This window comes from Schistocerca serialis, chromosome 5 (assembly GCF_023864345.2).
Source record: "Schistocerca serialis cubense isolate TAMUIC-IGC-003099 chromosome 5, iqSchSeri2.2, whole genome shotgun sequence".
In the NCBI taxonomy this organism is placed as follows: domain Eukaryota; kingdom Metazoa; phylum Arthropoda; class Insecta; order Orthoptera; family Acrididae; genus Schistocerca; species Schistocerca serialis.
Window position 1 is genome coordinate 176,999,259 of NC_064642.1, and position 13,385 is coordinate 177,012,643.

The 13,385-nt window shown below is 43.2% G+C and overlaps 1 protein-coding gene across 2 annotated transcripts in view; it reads right to left on the reverse strand.

Moving 5' to 3' along the window:
* The window catches only part of LOC126481354 (uncharacterized), a 481,436-nt gene that overhangs the window by 34,869 nt on the left and 433,182 nt on the right, over positions 1-13,385 (reverse strand). For both annotated transcript variants that reach the window (XM_050105052.1, XM_050105051.1), the window contains exon 4: positions 1,949-2,124. In XM_050105052.1, coding sequence (XP_049961009.1) covers positions 1,949-2,124 — 176 coding nt within the window. The remainder of the gene's footprint in view (positions 1-1,948; positions 2,125-13,385) is intronic.

A 13,385-nucleotide genomic window follows, 5' to 3' on the forward strand; every position in this document is an offset into this window, starting at 1 on the left:
CCTTGTTATTTATCTGGTCTACCCGTCTAATTTTCAATATTTTTCGAAATCTTAAATTATCCTCTTGTCTAAATTTTTTGTGTTAAATAATCAAATAACGTACACAATAGATTTCTTAACCGTAGCCATGCTGATCTTAGAAAGCGTTTTATATAACTGCAAAGATACCTGAAGAAATCCGCAGGGCGTTTCTGGTGCTTGTAATGATTTTGTTCATAATGGTAGTTCAGCAGCTGCAGAATATTTCAACAAAGATAGGAAGTCAGTCATCAGCTGCACAAGAAATCCTTTATTCGCCGAACCAAATAAGAGTTTTCTTGTGCACCTTGTACTGTGTTCCCGGAGGTGGTAATGAATTTGAAATTTATGAGTGCCCTTTGCTAGTAGTTATTGTATGAATTTCTGGCGCGGTGCTCCAAAGAGTAATAAAATGCATTATGTTTCAATATATTCCATGGACATTCGAGATTGTGTGTCGGAACTCTCTCTTCTTTTGTCGTCTTCTTCTGTTATTGGACTTAAAGAGAAAAGAAAGATTGTCTGGAGTTCATCTTGCTGTAATGGTCTGTGTAAGTTGAAAGCGAAGAAAAAATATAGTTGTTCATAACTTAAAATTTGTTACCGTATTCAATAATGTAAGTTCTTCATCCTTACTTGTACTGAGTAGACGTGGACTTAACGGAATATTGACCATTGTTAAGCGCCATACTAGAAAATAATTAGTAATTTTCTTTCAGCTCATCTTCGAGACGTGCCGCCGGTTAGGACACTAAATTTCTACTAGCTATGCGGCCTCTACAAATAATTTAATATATTTCACTTTCAGATTTTCTCAAGGTTGCGAGATAATATCCCAGGCAGAAAGGCCTGGTCACAAGATTATAGTTCTAATATAAGATATCTGCAAAAGATTATGCTTGTTACCTCATATTGGTATTCGAGACGAAACCACGATATGAAGTTACGGGTTTTATTACTTCAAACTGAACTAGCATACGAAATATTATCTGGTGCTATAAGCACATGAGTTTATATACATTTATTTATTTATTGGAGAATATCTGTGAAGATTCAGGAGGGAGACAATTAGTTATTTATGGTCCCGTAACCACCGTGAGTACTGGCTGAGCTAGTTTGCTGATTGCTGATCCGCGTCGGGCTAAATTAAATTACATTACACTGTTCATAGTATTATTTGAGTTATTTCTCTATTTCTCTTTTATTTTAACATCACTTTGTTAAATGCTATCAAAGCAGATATAATAAATTTAAAGTTTTATTAAATTGCATTGCAACCTGATGACCGACTTTTTATCTCTGTTATGCTTGTAATGATTTTTGCGCAGATTATTGTGGCTTGTTAGTGGAAAGACTGTGAGCTTCAGGAGCGAATTTCGATATGCAGCCGGAAGACGGATTCTCTGACAGGTATCATAGAGAATAAATCGAATATTTTTTTAGGTGTAAATGGGCCTTATGTGTATTGCCGCTACGAATAAATGCTAAAACTAAACTGGACTATAATCAGCTGATAAATGGCGGCTGTACAAAAGATTTGTTAGAATGAGGGAGCCTCGTTATCTTTCGAGTGATTCGCTACCACGACCAGCGCTCGTGCACAGTGTATCTGGAGCTGAGATGCAGAAGAGCACATTATCTCTCCTGAGGAGCAACGCCCACAAGAAAGAATGCAAACATTTGCCTTCATTGAGCCCGTGGCAGAAAATAAACAGGCAGCGGAGACGGTGAATTTAATTTCGTGGGCTTAGGCTTAGCGAGGGAGGGACTGGGTCTTCCCGTCAGATGAGCTTCCCCCAGCCCCCCCCCCCTTTCTCACCGCATCAACAGATACCGGCTCAAACACTCGCCAGCCCCGGTGGTACGTAACGAAGTGAGCGGCGCTACGGCAGCGACTGGCGCCAGGTGGCAGGTGGGTCGGTGCACGTACCGGGGTAGTAGACGAGGCTCTTGCGGACCGAGTACCGCGTGCTGGGCACGCGCAGCTCGCACGCGAACGTCGCCGAGTCGGGCAGGTCGCGGTCGAAGAGCAGCTTGTGCGCCGAGATGTCGAAGCCCCCGTCGCGCCGCTGCGTCGACACCGTCACGTCCTGCATCGGCTGCGGCCTGCAAGCAGACACACGCTATCAGCTCATGGGCTTCGATTCTGCGTAAACTCGCAGACTAAATAATAATAATAAAAAGGCATCATATGAAGTATCCTACACATTTGAGTGAAAAATGCACAGATATCTTTAAAGAACCAATGGTGGGAACTAAATATATCTGGCGGCAAGAACAAACAGATAGTGTGAGACATTTTAGTATCCTGATTGTGTTTCGCAGTGAACGACTACCTGCTTCATGGACACTGGTGCCGCTTCTGTACACAGTCACTTGTGACGGGACCACGGGCGAGTTAGTATATACCTGTCTAGATCAGGTAGGTACACGGGTTGGCACCGAATCTACATCGTAAAGTGCGATCTCTGGCCCACTTACCAGCCAACAGCTGACGTTTTCCGGTAGAACTGCATTACTCGTGTTGCACATACGCACAGCGTACTTTACTCTTAGTCCGGACGTACACTGGGGCCGTATTCGTTCGACTAACTGGTTTTTCCCATGATCGTGCGACTACGACCGACTGACGAAGCTCCTCACTGCAGCCGAATAACTCGGCAAGCAGTAACTCGCAAGGCTACTTAAGTGAAGACTTACCCACTCTGACCATTCCCATAGTCATAACTGAGACCAATATAAACTACTTTCTAGAGTGTCTTTCTCGACAACTGATTGAATGTGCGTTTGGAATTCTGACTAGTAAATGGAAATTGCTGTAAAAAGTATTGCAATTTACAAACCTGGTAATGTTGGCACAATTCTCAAATGTGTATGCTGGTTACACAACATCGCAGTTGACAAACAGGGGAAAGAATTAGCAGGTGCATTCACTTGCCAGCTAGCACAGTCAACGGAAAGGCACGTTTCCATCGGCGAGAAGCGTTGAGCCAGTGCAGCATATTCCAACTGAGATATATTTGACGTCCATTTGCTGAGAGAAAGTGCACACATGAGTCCGTTCTGAGTATTTTACAAAAGTTTTGTTACATAGGGTGGACGTGTGACTGAAAATGTTATTCTCAATTTTGATTTAAAAAAAAAAAATGGTTCAAATGGCTCTGAGCACTATGGGACTTAACATCTATGGTCATCAGTCCCCTAGAACTTAGAACTACTTAAACCTAACTAACCTAAGGACAGCATACAACACCCAGTCATCACGAGGCAGAGAAAATTCCTGACCCTGCCGGGAATCGAACCCGGTTTGATTTCAGATAGAGTTTCTACAGTTCTTTAAAACTGGAGTGGGTGCTATCGGTTCCTTATATATATATATATATATATATATATATATATATATATATATATATATATATATATGCAGGTCTTTAGATTCTCATCAGTTTTGTTTTTAAATAGAGTTTCTAGAATTTTTCGTCTTATTGAATGAACATTGTACGTCACGTATAACATACTCAATAAATGTGATGGCACAGTATCATATTTTTGTTACGCTACTATCACCGTTTCCAGTTATTTTCCACACTCATGCCCCCAGCAACTTTCAGTCATAGTTCCCTCCGTAAGTCGCGTTGTTCATACCTTTTCTTCCACATACTCCACAGTGACCTGTTCTCTCTCACAAGTCGTATGAGCTTCTTTACGTTCTATGTTCGTAATTAAGTCCGAAAAACATCTCGACACAAGCAACATAGCTTGTTATTTATTTAATCGTATGGCTAGGGTCACCCGCTGGGCAAGCCGTTCTCCAGGTGCCGGTCTTTCAATGTGACGCCACTTTGGCGACCTGCAGTCGATGAGGATGATAGGATGATGATGAGGACAGCACAACACCCAGTCCCTGGGCGGAGAAAATTCCACGACCAAGCCCGGAATCGAACCCAGGCCCAGAGGATTGGCAATCGGCCACGCTGACCATTCAGCTACCGGGGGCGGACCAACATAGCTAGTAAAGATGTGCGAAACACTTCCAGACACAAGCAGCAACAGGTGCTCGCTTGCACCGACTACGTACGACCAATCCCATTTCACTGGGATTCGTCCGTCAGCCGGCCGTGTATTTGTGTGTATATGCAGCCGATTTGATCTTGTTCAGTGAACGCATGCCAATGCCGCTATGCCTTGGGAATGGTCGGCCGGATGCGTTCTTAAGTGGCCGTCCAAGTAGTCGGACCAGTACGGTTCCAGTGAGCCTTACCGTGCCCCTAACCCCACTGGCGGCGGACATCTCGTAAAGCGACTGCTTAAGTTCATGAATGCTCGACGAAGATAGATCATTTACTCCTTAGAAGAACTAGGAGACATGTACTTAACAATAGCGCAGAAAGATGTGGAGCCAGGAATATCGAACGAATCTAAATCGAAGAGTTTCAAAACGGATATCATCGTAAGTTTATTACATTTATAGCTATGATAAGAATCTTATGAGAGCGTTCTTCAAGCCACAAAGCCGGCCAATGCTCGCAGCAAGCAAGGGAGTTTCGGGTGAGAGTGCACAGTTAAGAAAAAATGTGTAACCCACTTACTCTTACGGCAATCTTCTCATACACTGGTCTATTGTTTCAGCTCCTAAATGTTAATTATTGCCAAGAGTAAGGAATTTTGATTCTTAAGACACACACAATAATAGTGACAGTACAAAAGCGTTATCTGCGTACTTCTACTAGCACAGGCATTGAGAATTCGCACGTAACATTCTTCAGTAGTAGACACAATGCTAGCGACGTACAGCTTCGTAATCTTCACGGGCCTCATTTCAGCGTTCCATACATCTATCACACTGCACCCAGTCAACATCAAAATTACACCCGCAACCTGAGAAAATGTATTTTCTTTTCTTTTCTTTCTTTTTTAATTAGCTTTCTTAGAAGCTATGAACAATATCCGTATTGCAGAAAGAGTTTTTTTCCTGTTCTAGAAGATTCTGTCCGACTTTTCTCAGTTCCCTTAGACTTTCTATTTGTTTCTGTACGAGAGCATTCTTAACCAGTGACCGAGCGAGGTGGCTTAGTGGTTAACACCCTGGCTCGCATTTGGGAGGAAGACGGTTCAAACCCTCGTACAGCCAATCAGATTAGGTTCACCGTGAATTCTCTAAATAGCTCTAGGCAAATGCTGGGATGGTCCCTTTGAAAGGGCACGACCGTTTTCCTTCCCCATCCTTAACACAATCCGAGCCTGTAACCTAATGATCTCGATGTCGATGGGACGTTAAACCCAGTCATCCTTCCTTCCTTCTAACCATTGGTGAGAGGTATCCTATTTTTGGGCCCTCCGCTTCCGTCTGTGAACTGAAGACAACCTTGGGAGAGCAAAGACATCAGAAATGTGCGTGTGAGCATCGCAAACATGCAGCACATAGTTCTAGCGCTCCTCAAGATGGTCCCAGTTGGGTTTTCTTCGCTTGATCACTATTTCCAATGATGTAAATGACTTCAATCAGAACTACAAATTCGTCTCTTGCCGTTACACGAGAAGGAGGAAAACCTTCCGCCGAATAAACATTACGAGTATCGACATACTCGCGTCAATTCAAGTGAGGCATTGAAAACCATAAGAGCCCAATGCACAGGCCCAACATTTTGAGTAAAAGAGAAGTCTGTCAAAATCAATTTTGTAAACAAACCAACCGTCTCATACGTCTGAACAGCCTTTTAACTACGTCTCAACAACCTATATTTCATATTAAAAAATAAGATACCTGCCTTTCAATATGAAGTATTAATTGGTATTGTAAGTAGGCTGTTTAGGTTTTTATGTTGGTAACGCCATGTAGCGCTCAGTATGAAAATCACTGGCTGTGCTGTGTGCAGTCTGGGGCTGGTTTGCATAGTTGTTGGCTATTGTAGTGTTGGTCAGTTGCCTGTTAACAGCGCGTAGCGTTGCGCAGTTGGAGGTGAGCCGCCAGCAGTGGTGGATGTGGGGAGAGAGATGGCGGAGTTTTGAGAGCGGATGATCTGGACGTGTGTCCATCAGAGACAGTAAATTTGTAAGACTGGATGTCATGAACTGATATATATTATGCCTTTTGAACACTGTTAAGGTAAATACATTGTTTGTTCTTTATCAAAATCTTTCGTTTGCTAACTATGACTATCAGTAGGTAGTGCCTTCAGTAGTTAGAATCTTTTATTTAGCTGGCAGTATTGGCGCTCGCTGTATTGCAGTAGTTTCAGTAACGAGGATTTTTGTGAGGTAAGTGATTCATGAAAGGTATAGGTTATTGTTAGTCAGGGCTATTCTTTTGTAGCGATTATTGAAAGTCAGATTGCGTTGCGCTAAAAATATTGTTTGTCAGTTTAAGCACAGCCATTTATAATTTTTCTAAGAGGACGTTTCATAAAATTTAGCATAACATTTATCATGAACGTTAAATCCCAAAATCTAGTGATAGTTGTAAATGTTTATAATTAATGTTAAACTAGAATCAGAACATAGCGAACAGATACTCAATGCAACTAAATACACAGCTCTGACGTTTTCCAAACCTTTATGGTCGTCATTATCATATTTTCATGAGGCACGTTCTGCAGCTTGAGGTTGAGATCAAACACCGATTATGAAGTACTACTACTGCTACTACCACTACTACTACATCACGTACATGATGTAGGCACTAAATTATTTTGCAACCCTAGATAACAATGGTGCAGTGCAGAGCAAAAAAATATGGTTTATACTTTCGGTCCATACGGTAATGAATATCCAAGAAATCCGTAAGGCAGGTTTTCGAGACTGCTCATATGAATAATGTGGTCCTACAAATATAGATAGAATTGGTTCACTGTAACATCAGCAGCCGTATACTTCTGTAATAAAGGAAATATCTATCAATTCCTTGTCTGTGAAGATATACATTTACACCCTCGAACTAAACAAAACCGATCTACACTTTAATGAAGCTGAACTGATGAGTTAGAGAGCTGAAAGACAAATAGGTTACATAAAAGACGATATTTATGGGTGATGTTTCTGAAATCAAAACTAAACCTCATATTCCTATAAACATAGCCTTGTTACTTCCATGCCACTGCTGAGTAGGACGTACATTGAATAAACAGTAGGAAATGTATGTGGCGGGACTGTTGCCGCAGAGCCTCGACATGTATTGGTAAACGATTTCGATGATATGGCGCTCAAGTGCAGTAGCTTCAAAGACGTTATTGATAAGCTGTTCAGACACGTCGTTTATGTTCCAGAGGACTGGTTTCAGAAAACTGAGCAGTCAAGTCTCTCTGTCTCGCAGATGTGGGCGCAGTCAAGGCAATATTTGAGAATTTTTCTGAGACTTTAATCTTGACTAACTTTCAATTTACACTCTCAGAGGCATGTTTTGTGCTGGGTGAGTATCTTCGAGTGTTTGAACGAAGCCATCAGCCATTCGGGAGAAAACTCGATGCACGAACTATAATTTGTAGCCCCAAGTATAGAGCGATGTAGATATGGGCCAAACACAAATTCTGTCATCCGCAGCTCGTGGTCGTGCGGTAGCGTTCTGCTTCCCACGCCCGGGTTCCCGGGTTCGATTCCCGGCGGGGTCAGGGATTTTCTCTGCCTCGTTATGAGTGGGTGTTGTGTGATGTCCTTAGGTTAGTTAGGTTTAAGTAGTTCTAAGTTCTAGGGGACTGATGACCATAGATGTTAAGTCCCATAGTGCTCAGAGCCATTTGAACCATTTTGAACAAATTCTGTCAGGCAGAATTCCTCAAATAGTAAACCCGTAGTGAGATGGGAACGTACTTTTGCGCATGCCTCTTGCATCAACTGAATTCTGAATTCTGTGTTGTATGCTTTAAGTAGTAAAGTACCCTGCTGAGTGGTGTACTACCCTAGTGAGTGGTATACCGAGGTGGCGAGTGACAGGCAGGCTTGGAGTAACACTGTTTGTTTACTGAAAATACTAAACTCATTTCAGTTTCGAGGACGCAGGTCCGCACAAGAATACAACTGAAATGTTATTCAGTGATGATGCAAGAAAGAAGCTACACGCAATAACACAACCGAAATGTTCTTCTGTGATGAGCAACCGGTGTCCAGTATGACGTACTCCACGCGCGTCGGTGGTTCCGATGAGCTTAGGATGTGGGGCCTTCCGGAGCGGGTGTCAGGCAGTAGCGACGGGAATCACGGCAAGTGCGCGAGCCGGCACTGTCGGTTGGGTAGCAGCATCGGCAAGCGTCGTGGTCCTTAGTGTCGGCTGTAGTGCGGCTGGCGATCGGTCTGTAGCCGAGCTGAACTAGCAGTCGAGGGGTGAGCAGCGACCCAAGTACCGGCCTACGGAGTAATACGGGCGTGATGTCAGGGTGGACTCAAACAGGTGCCTGCGACTGCAGCGCTGTTTACCGCGATTCGCACTCCACGTATCGGCGCGGCTTCTACCTCCAGATGCCGTAGACGTTGAAGTAGGCTTCGTGGTAAACAGTGCAGCGTCCTTCGCTGACAAACAACCTTCAAAGGTAATGCAGGGCCGTGCCTGGACCGTGAACCATATCTGCCAGTATGGTGATCGAATATGCAACATCCCAGCCCTGCATGTACTACAGATATTATTACAAGCAGAAACGAAAATGGAGACGCCACACTCCTTAACATATTTTGTGATGCATGTAGCTGATTAGCTTTACGTGTTACTTACGGGCAAATACGACGACTACCGAGCTTTAGGGCACCGCTTAGTTGGTGGGGTGCACCGGTTCGGATGACAAACTAACTGTCGTCCGCCATATTGTATGACAGGCAGGAGTGATGGTTCGGGGTGCTATTTCTTTTCACAGCAAGAACCCTTCGGTTGTACTCCGCGGCACCCTTCCAGCACAGTGGTACATCGTAGGCTACTTCCCGTCTTGTTGCTCTTCATGGCAATCCATCCTAGGCTTACCTTTCAGCAACACCGTGACCTCCTGCACATTTTTTATGTTTGTCTCTGCCTTTGCAAACCCTATCGTGGCCAGCAACGTCACCGGCTTTCTCCCCACCGGAGATCTGGAGCATTATGGGCAGGTCCCTCCAACCAGCTCGGGAGTTTGACGACCTAACTAGCCAATTGGACATAATATGGCACGATACCACTTAGGAGGACGCCGAGCAAATCCATCGATCAATGCCAAGCCGAATAGCTGCTTGCATAAGTGCCAAGGATGAACCAACGCGTTACTGATTTCCTCAATTTGTGATCATCCAAACTCTATTGAAATTTTAATAATTCGTTTGTCAGCACTTGTTCTATTAGGAATTTCTCGAGTACTTCATTTACATTATTAAGCTACTCTTATAAATGCATGAAGGATTCTAAGCGATAATAGATTAATTGTGCTCTGTTAAGTAATCTATGTTATCATCACATTCAGAAAAGCGTAGAACGCATTAATCACAAATACAGAAATGTTCACATATTATAATGGCTTCTTCTGAGCAATGGACAATAATCTGTCGTTCTTCTCAGCGGATAGCTCACAGCGGTCGACCAGAGCAGCTACACCCAGAGCGCAGTGCCATAAAGTGGTTTTTTTTTTTTTTTTTTTTTTTTTTTTTTTTTTTTTTTTTTTGAAAAATCACGAACGAGTAACATTCAGAGTCTCATATGCATGTGATGAACGTTTAGCCAAACGCATATATCATTGGACAGAAATGGCCATTCCACTTAAATTGGAGCTATGTAATGTATCAGATTATTGCTATACATCGATTCTGGTAAGAGTTCAGGAGAGTTTTAAATAAATTATTTGCCACCAAAGTATTAATCTTCTTGCTTGTTACAAAGTTCTGGTTGTGTTGAACATTACTGACAACTCGGTACTGTATATCAGTCTGGGAGTTGATTTAAGACCCTTCCAACTGTGTTATCCTGTAACACCTCAGAGACTTATTTATAGTTTCAGTGTTCGAAAATATTTTGGTTTTCCCTCAAAGAACATATCACAAAGTATCTTAGTTGCAGTCTCTTAATGATATGTAATACACACATCAAAAACGTTTTGCATAATCCAGGTTCCAGGAACCTCTGAAGACAGACATTGACTGTGGTTGTTGAATCACAGACGCAGACCTTGATTGTTGAGAGATGTCACTAAACCCGCAAAAAGATGTAAACAACCATGCATGAGCAGCGCCTATTAGACGGAGGGGGTCAGACAGTCGATCAGTTCTAGTCATTCCACCAGGAAGGAGGTACACTGCTCGTGCTGTCTGTAGTTCAACCATCCGTAGACGGTCAATACCGTGGTTCGATCGCGTCCGCATTGTTACTTCGTGCCAGGACGGGCTCTCAACAAGGGAAGTGGCCAGGCGCCTCGGAGTGAACCAAAGCGATGTTGTTCGGACATGGAGGAGGTACAGAGAGACAGAAACTGTCGATGACATGCCTCGCTCAGGCCGCCCAAGGGCTACTACTGCAGTGGGTGACAGCTACCTACGGTTATGGCTCGGAGTAACCCTGACAGCAACGCCACCATGTCGAAAAATGCTTTTCGTGGAGCCACAGGACATCGTGTTACGACTCAAACTGTGCGCAGTAGGCTGCATGATGCGCAACTTCACTCCCGACGTCCATGGCGAGGTCCATCTTTGCAACCACAACACCATGCAGCGCGGCACACAAGGGCCCAGCAACATGCCGAATGGTCCGCTCAGGATTGGCATCGCGTTCTCTTCACCGATGAGTGTCGTATATGCCTTTGACCAGACAATAGTTGGAGACATGTTTGGATGCAACCCGGTCAGGCTGAACGCCTCAGACACACTGTCAAGCGAGTGTAGCAATGTTTACGTTCCCTGTTGTCTTGGGGTGGCAATATGTGTGCCGACGTACGCCGCTGGTGGTTATGGAAGGCGCCGTAACGGCTGTACGATACTTGAATGCCATCGTCCAAACGATAGTGCAACCATATCGGCAGCATACTGGCGATGCATTCTTCATGGACGACAATTCGCACTCCCATAGTGCACATCTTGTGAATGACCTCCTTCAGGTAAACTACATCGCTCGACTAAAGTGGCGAGTTTATTTTCCAGACATGAACCCTATCGAACATGCCTGGGGTAGACTGAAAAGGGCTGTTTATGGACGACGTGACTCACCAACCACTCCGAGGGATCTACGCCGAATCGCTCTTGAGGAATGAGGCAATCTGGAGTAACAGTGCCTAGATGAATACAGGCATGCATCAATGCAAGAGGACGTGCTAATGGGTATTAGAGGTACCGGTGCGTACAGCAGTCTGGAACACCACCTCTGAAGGTCTCGCTGTATGGTGGTACAACATGCAATGTGTGTTTTTCATGAACAATAAAAAGGGCGAAAATGATTTTTATGTTGATCTTGATTCCAATTTTCTGTACAGGTTTCGGAACCGAGGTGATGCAAAACTATCTTTGATGTGTATGTATATGCAACACTCACTAGCTGCGCTTCACGTTCCCTGTATGTCACTTCGGCATGGTACTTATCGCTACCATCGTTATCTGAGGCCATAAAAAAGCTTTATCAAATAATGGTGTACTACGCTCGTTATACTCTGTATAACATCTACGTAGTGTTTTACAATTTTGTTTCGGGTGAGGCTGATTACATAAAGAAGTACAGCAGACAACACGAAATTAATTTCTGTAGCCCTTACCAAACTACCTGTGAAACAATAGCTATCTTCAGATCACAACTACATAAAATAATTAACAATGAACTTGTTTTTTTAATTGATCTCTAATGGTCAGTTCCCTACATGTAAGCTACAAGTCTGAAATAAAATCATTTTTCTAACCGAGTGCTTTAGTGTTTGTCTTTCCTGGACGCTGCGCCGCTGATTTAAAGAACAGATAGCAGCTGCGTATGAATCGCCAAGCAGTATTTCAGGGCGCTAGCTGTCGTTTGTACAAAGATGGTCCTGCTTGCTGAATGTTTCTGCCGCTCGACAGCAGTACATGTAGGTAGGAAATAAGGAAGATTAGTGTTTAACGTCCCGTCTACAACGAGGTTATTAGAGACGGAGCACGAGCTTGGATAACGGAAGGAAGAGTATATATCGTTATTCGCCTTAGGAGAGTCAGAGAAATCACGAAAACCTAAATATAGACGGTCTGACGGGGATCTGACCATCTTCCACCAAAATTTGAATGCAGCGTACTAAGCACTTTGTCGTCTCGCTCGGTTGTCATGCGTGTAGTTTGTGGACAAGGCAGGTTCTGCTGACGGCCTAAATTCTGCATAATCTTGACGACTAGTTGAGGTATTATCATAATCCCTGATACAAAACAATTCATTACTCATTTCCTAGTTGTTACTTGGTATCAGTTGATTCTTCGTAACTAAGTAATATTTTTGGTTTGGCTCTTGGTGTCTAAGAAAGAAGCAGTGAGAACGCCATTAGAGAAGCTGATGGAAGAGTGAAATATACAACAGAGTATGGTGTCCCGTCCTCAACTGTAGGATGCTTCCGTGGCTGGAAAAAAACCGGGTTAGTGAGAAGAGGATTCTCGCAATGAGGATCCCGTGCAAACTACAAAAATTATTATGCATATCCAGTTCATCTGACAAGAGAATGGACTATTTCGACGATTTTTGCCTCTTATCGGTTTCGATAGAGGTAAGATGTCAAAATCTGCAATATAAATGGCCGTATCATTTGATTACATTGAGGTAGAAGGTAAAATTTTTACAGTGCACGGGGACCTTAGACTTTAGTATGCTATATGTATTTCAAATTGATACGTCTGCCCGTTTATAACAAAAATAGCTCTTAAGAGACGGACGGGCAGAGAGTCACGCAACACGATAAAAAACATTTTTTTCCGGTAATATAGTAACAAATTAACAATTTTCGGATTTTTTATTTGCATTTCCTGCAAGACTTTGCTTTCTGTCAAATTTAATGACTCTCGGTCAACGGGAAGTACCACATATGTTCCGATGAGTGAGCTTGTGAGCATTAAAATATGTATTGCACATAAGCGAAATTGTAGCATTGGTCGTATGAATTTGATACTGTTTTTTAGTATCGCATATCGATTTCAATCACGGAGAGATCATCTTCAGTGCCAGACTAAGTCTAGTGGACCCACATTATCGTGCACATAATATAACTTCACATAAAGCGGATAATATTCAAACCTTACCTGCTGTCGGCATGTTCTTCGCTGTGAACATCTACACTACCGGCCATTGAAATTGCTACACCACGAAAATGACGTGCTACAGACTCGAAATTTAAGCGACAAGAAGAAGATGCTGTGATATGCAAATGAATAGCTTTTCAGAGCATTCACACAAGATTGGCGTCAGTGGCGACACCTACAACGTGCTGATATGAGGA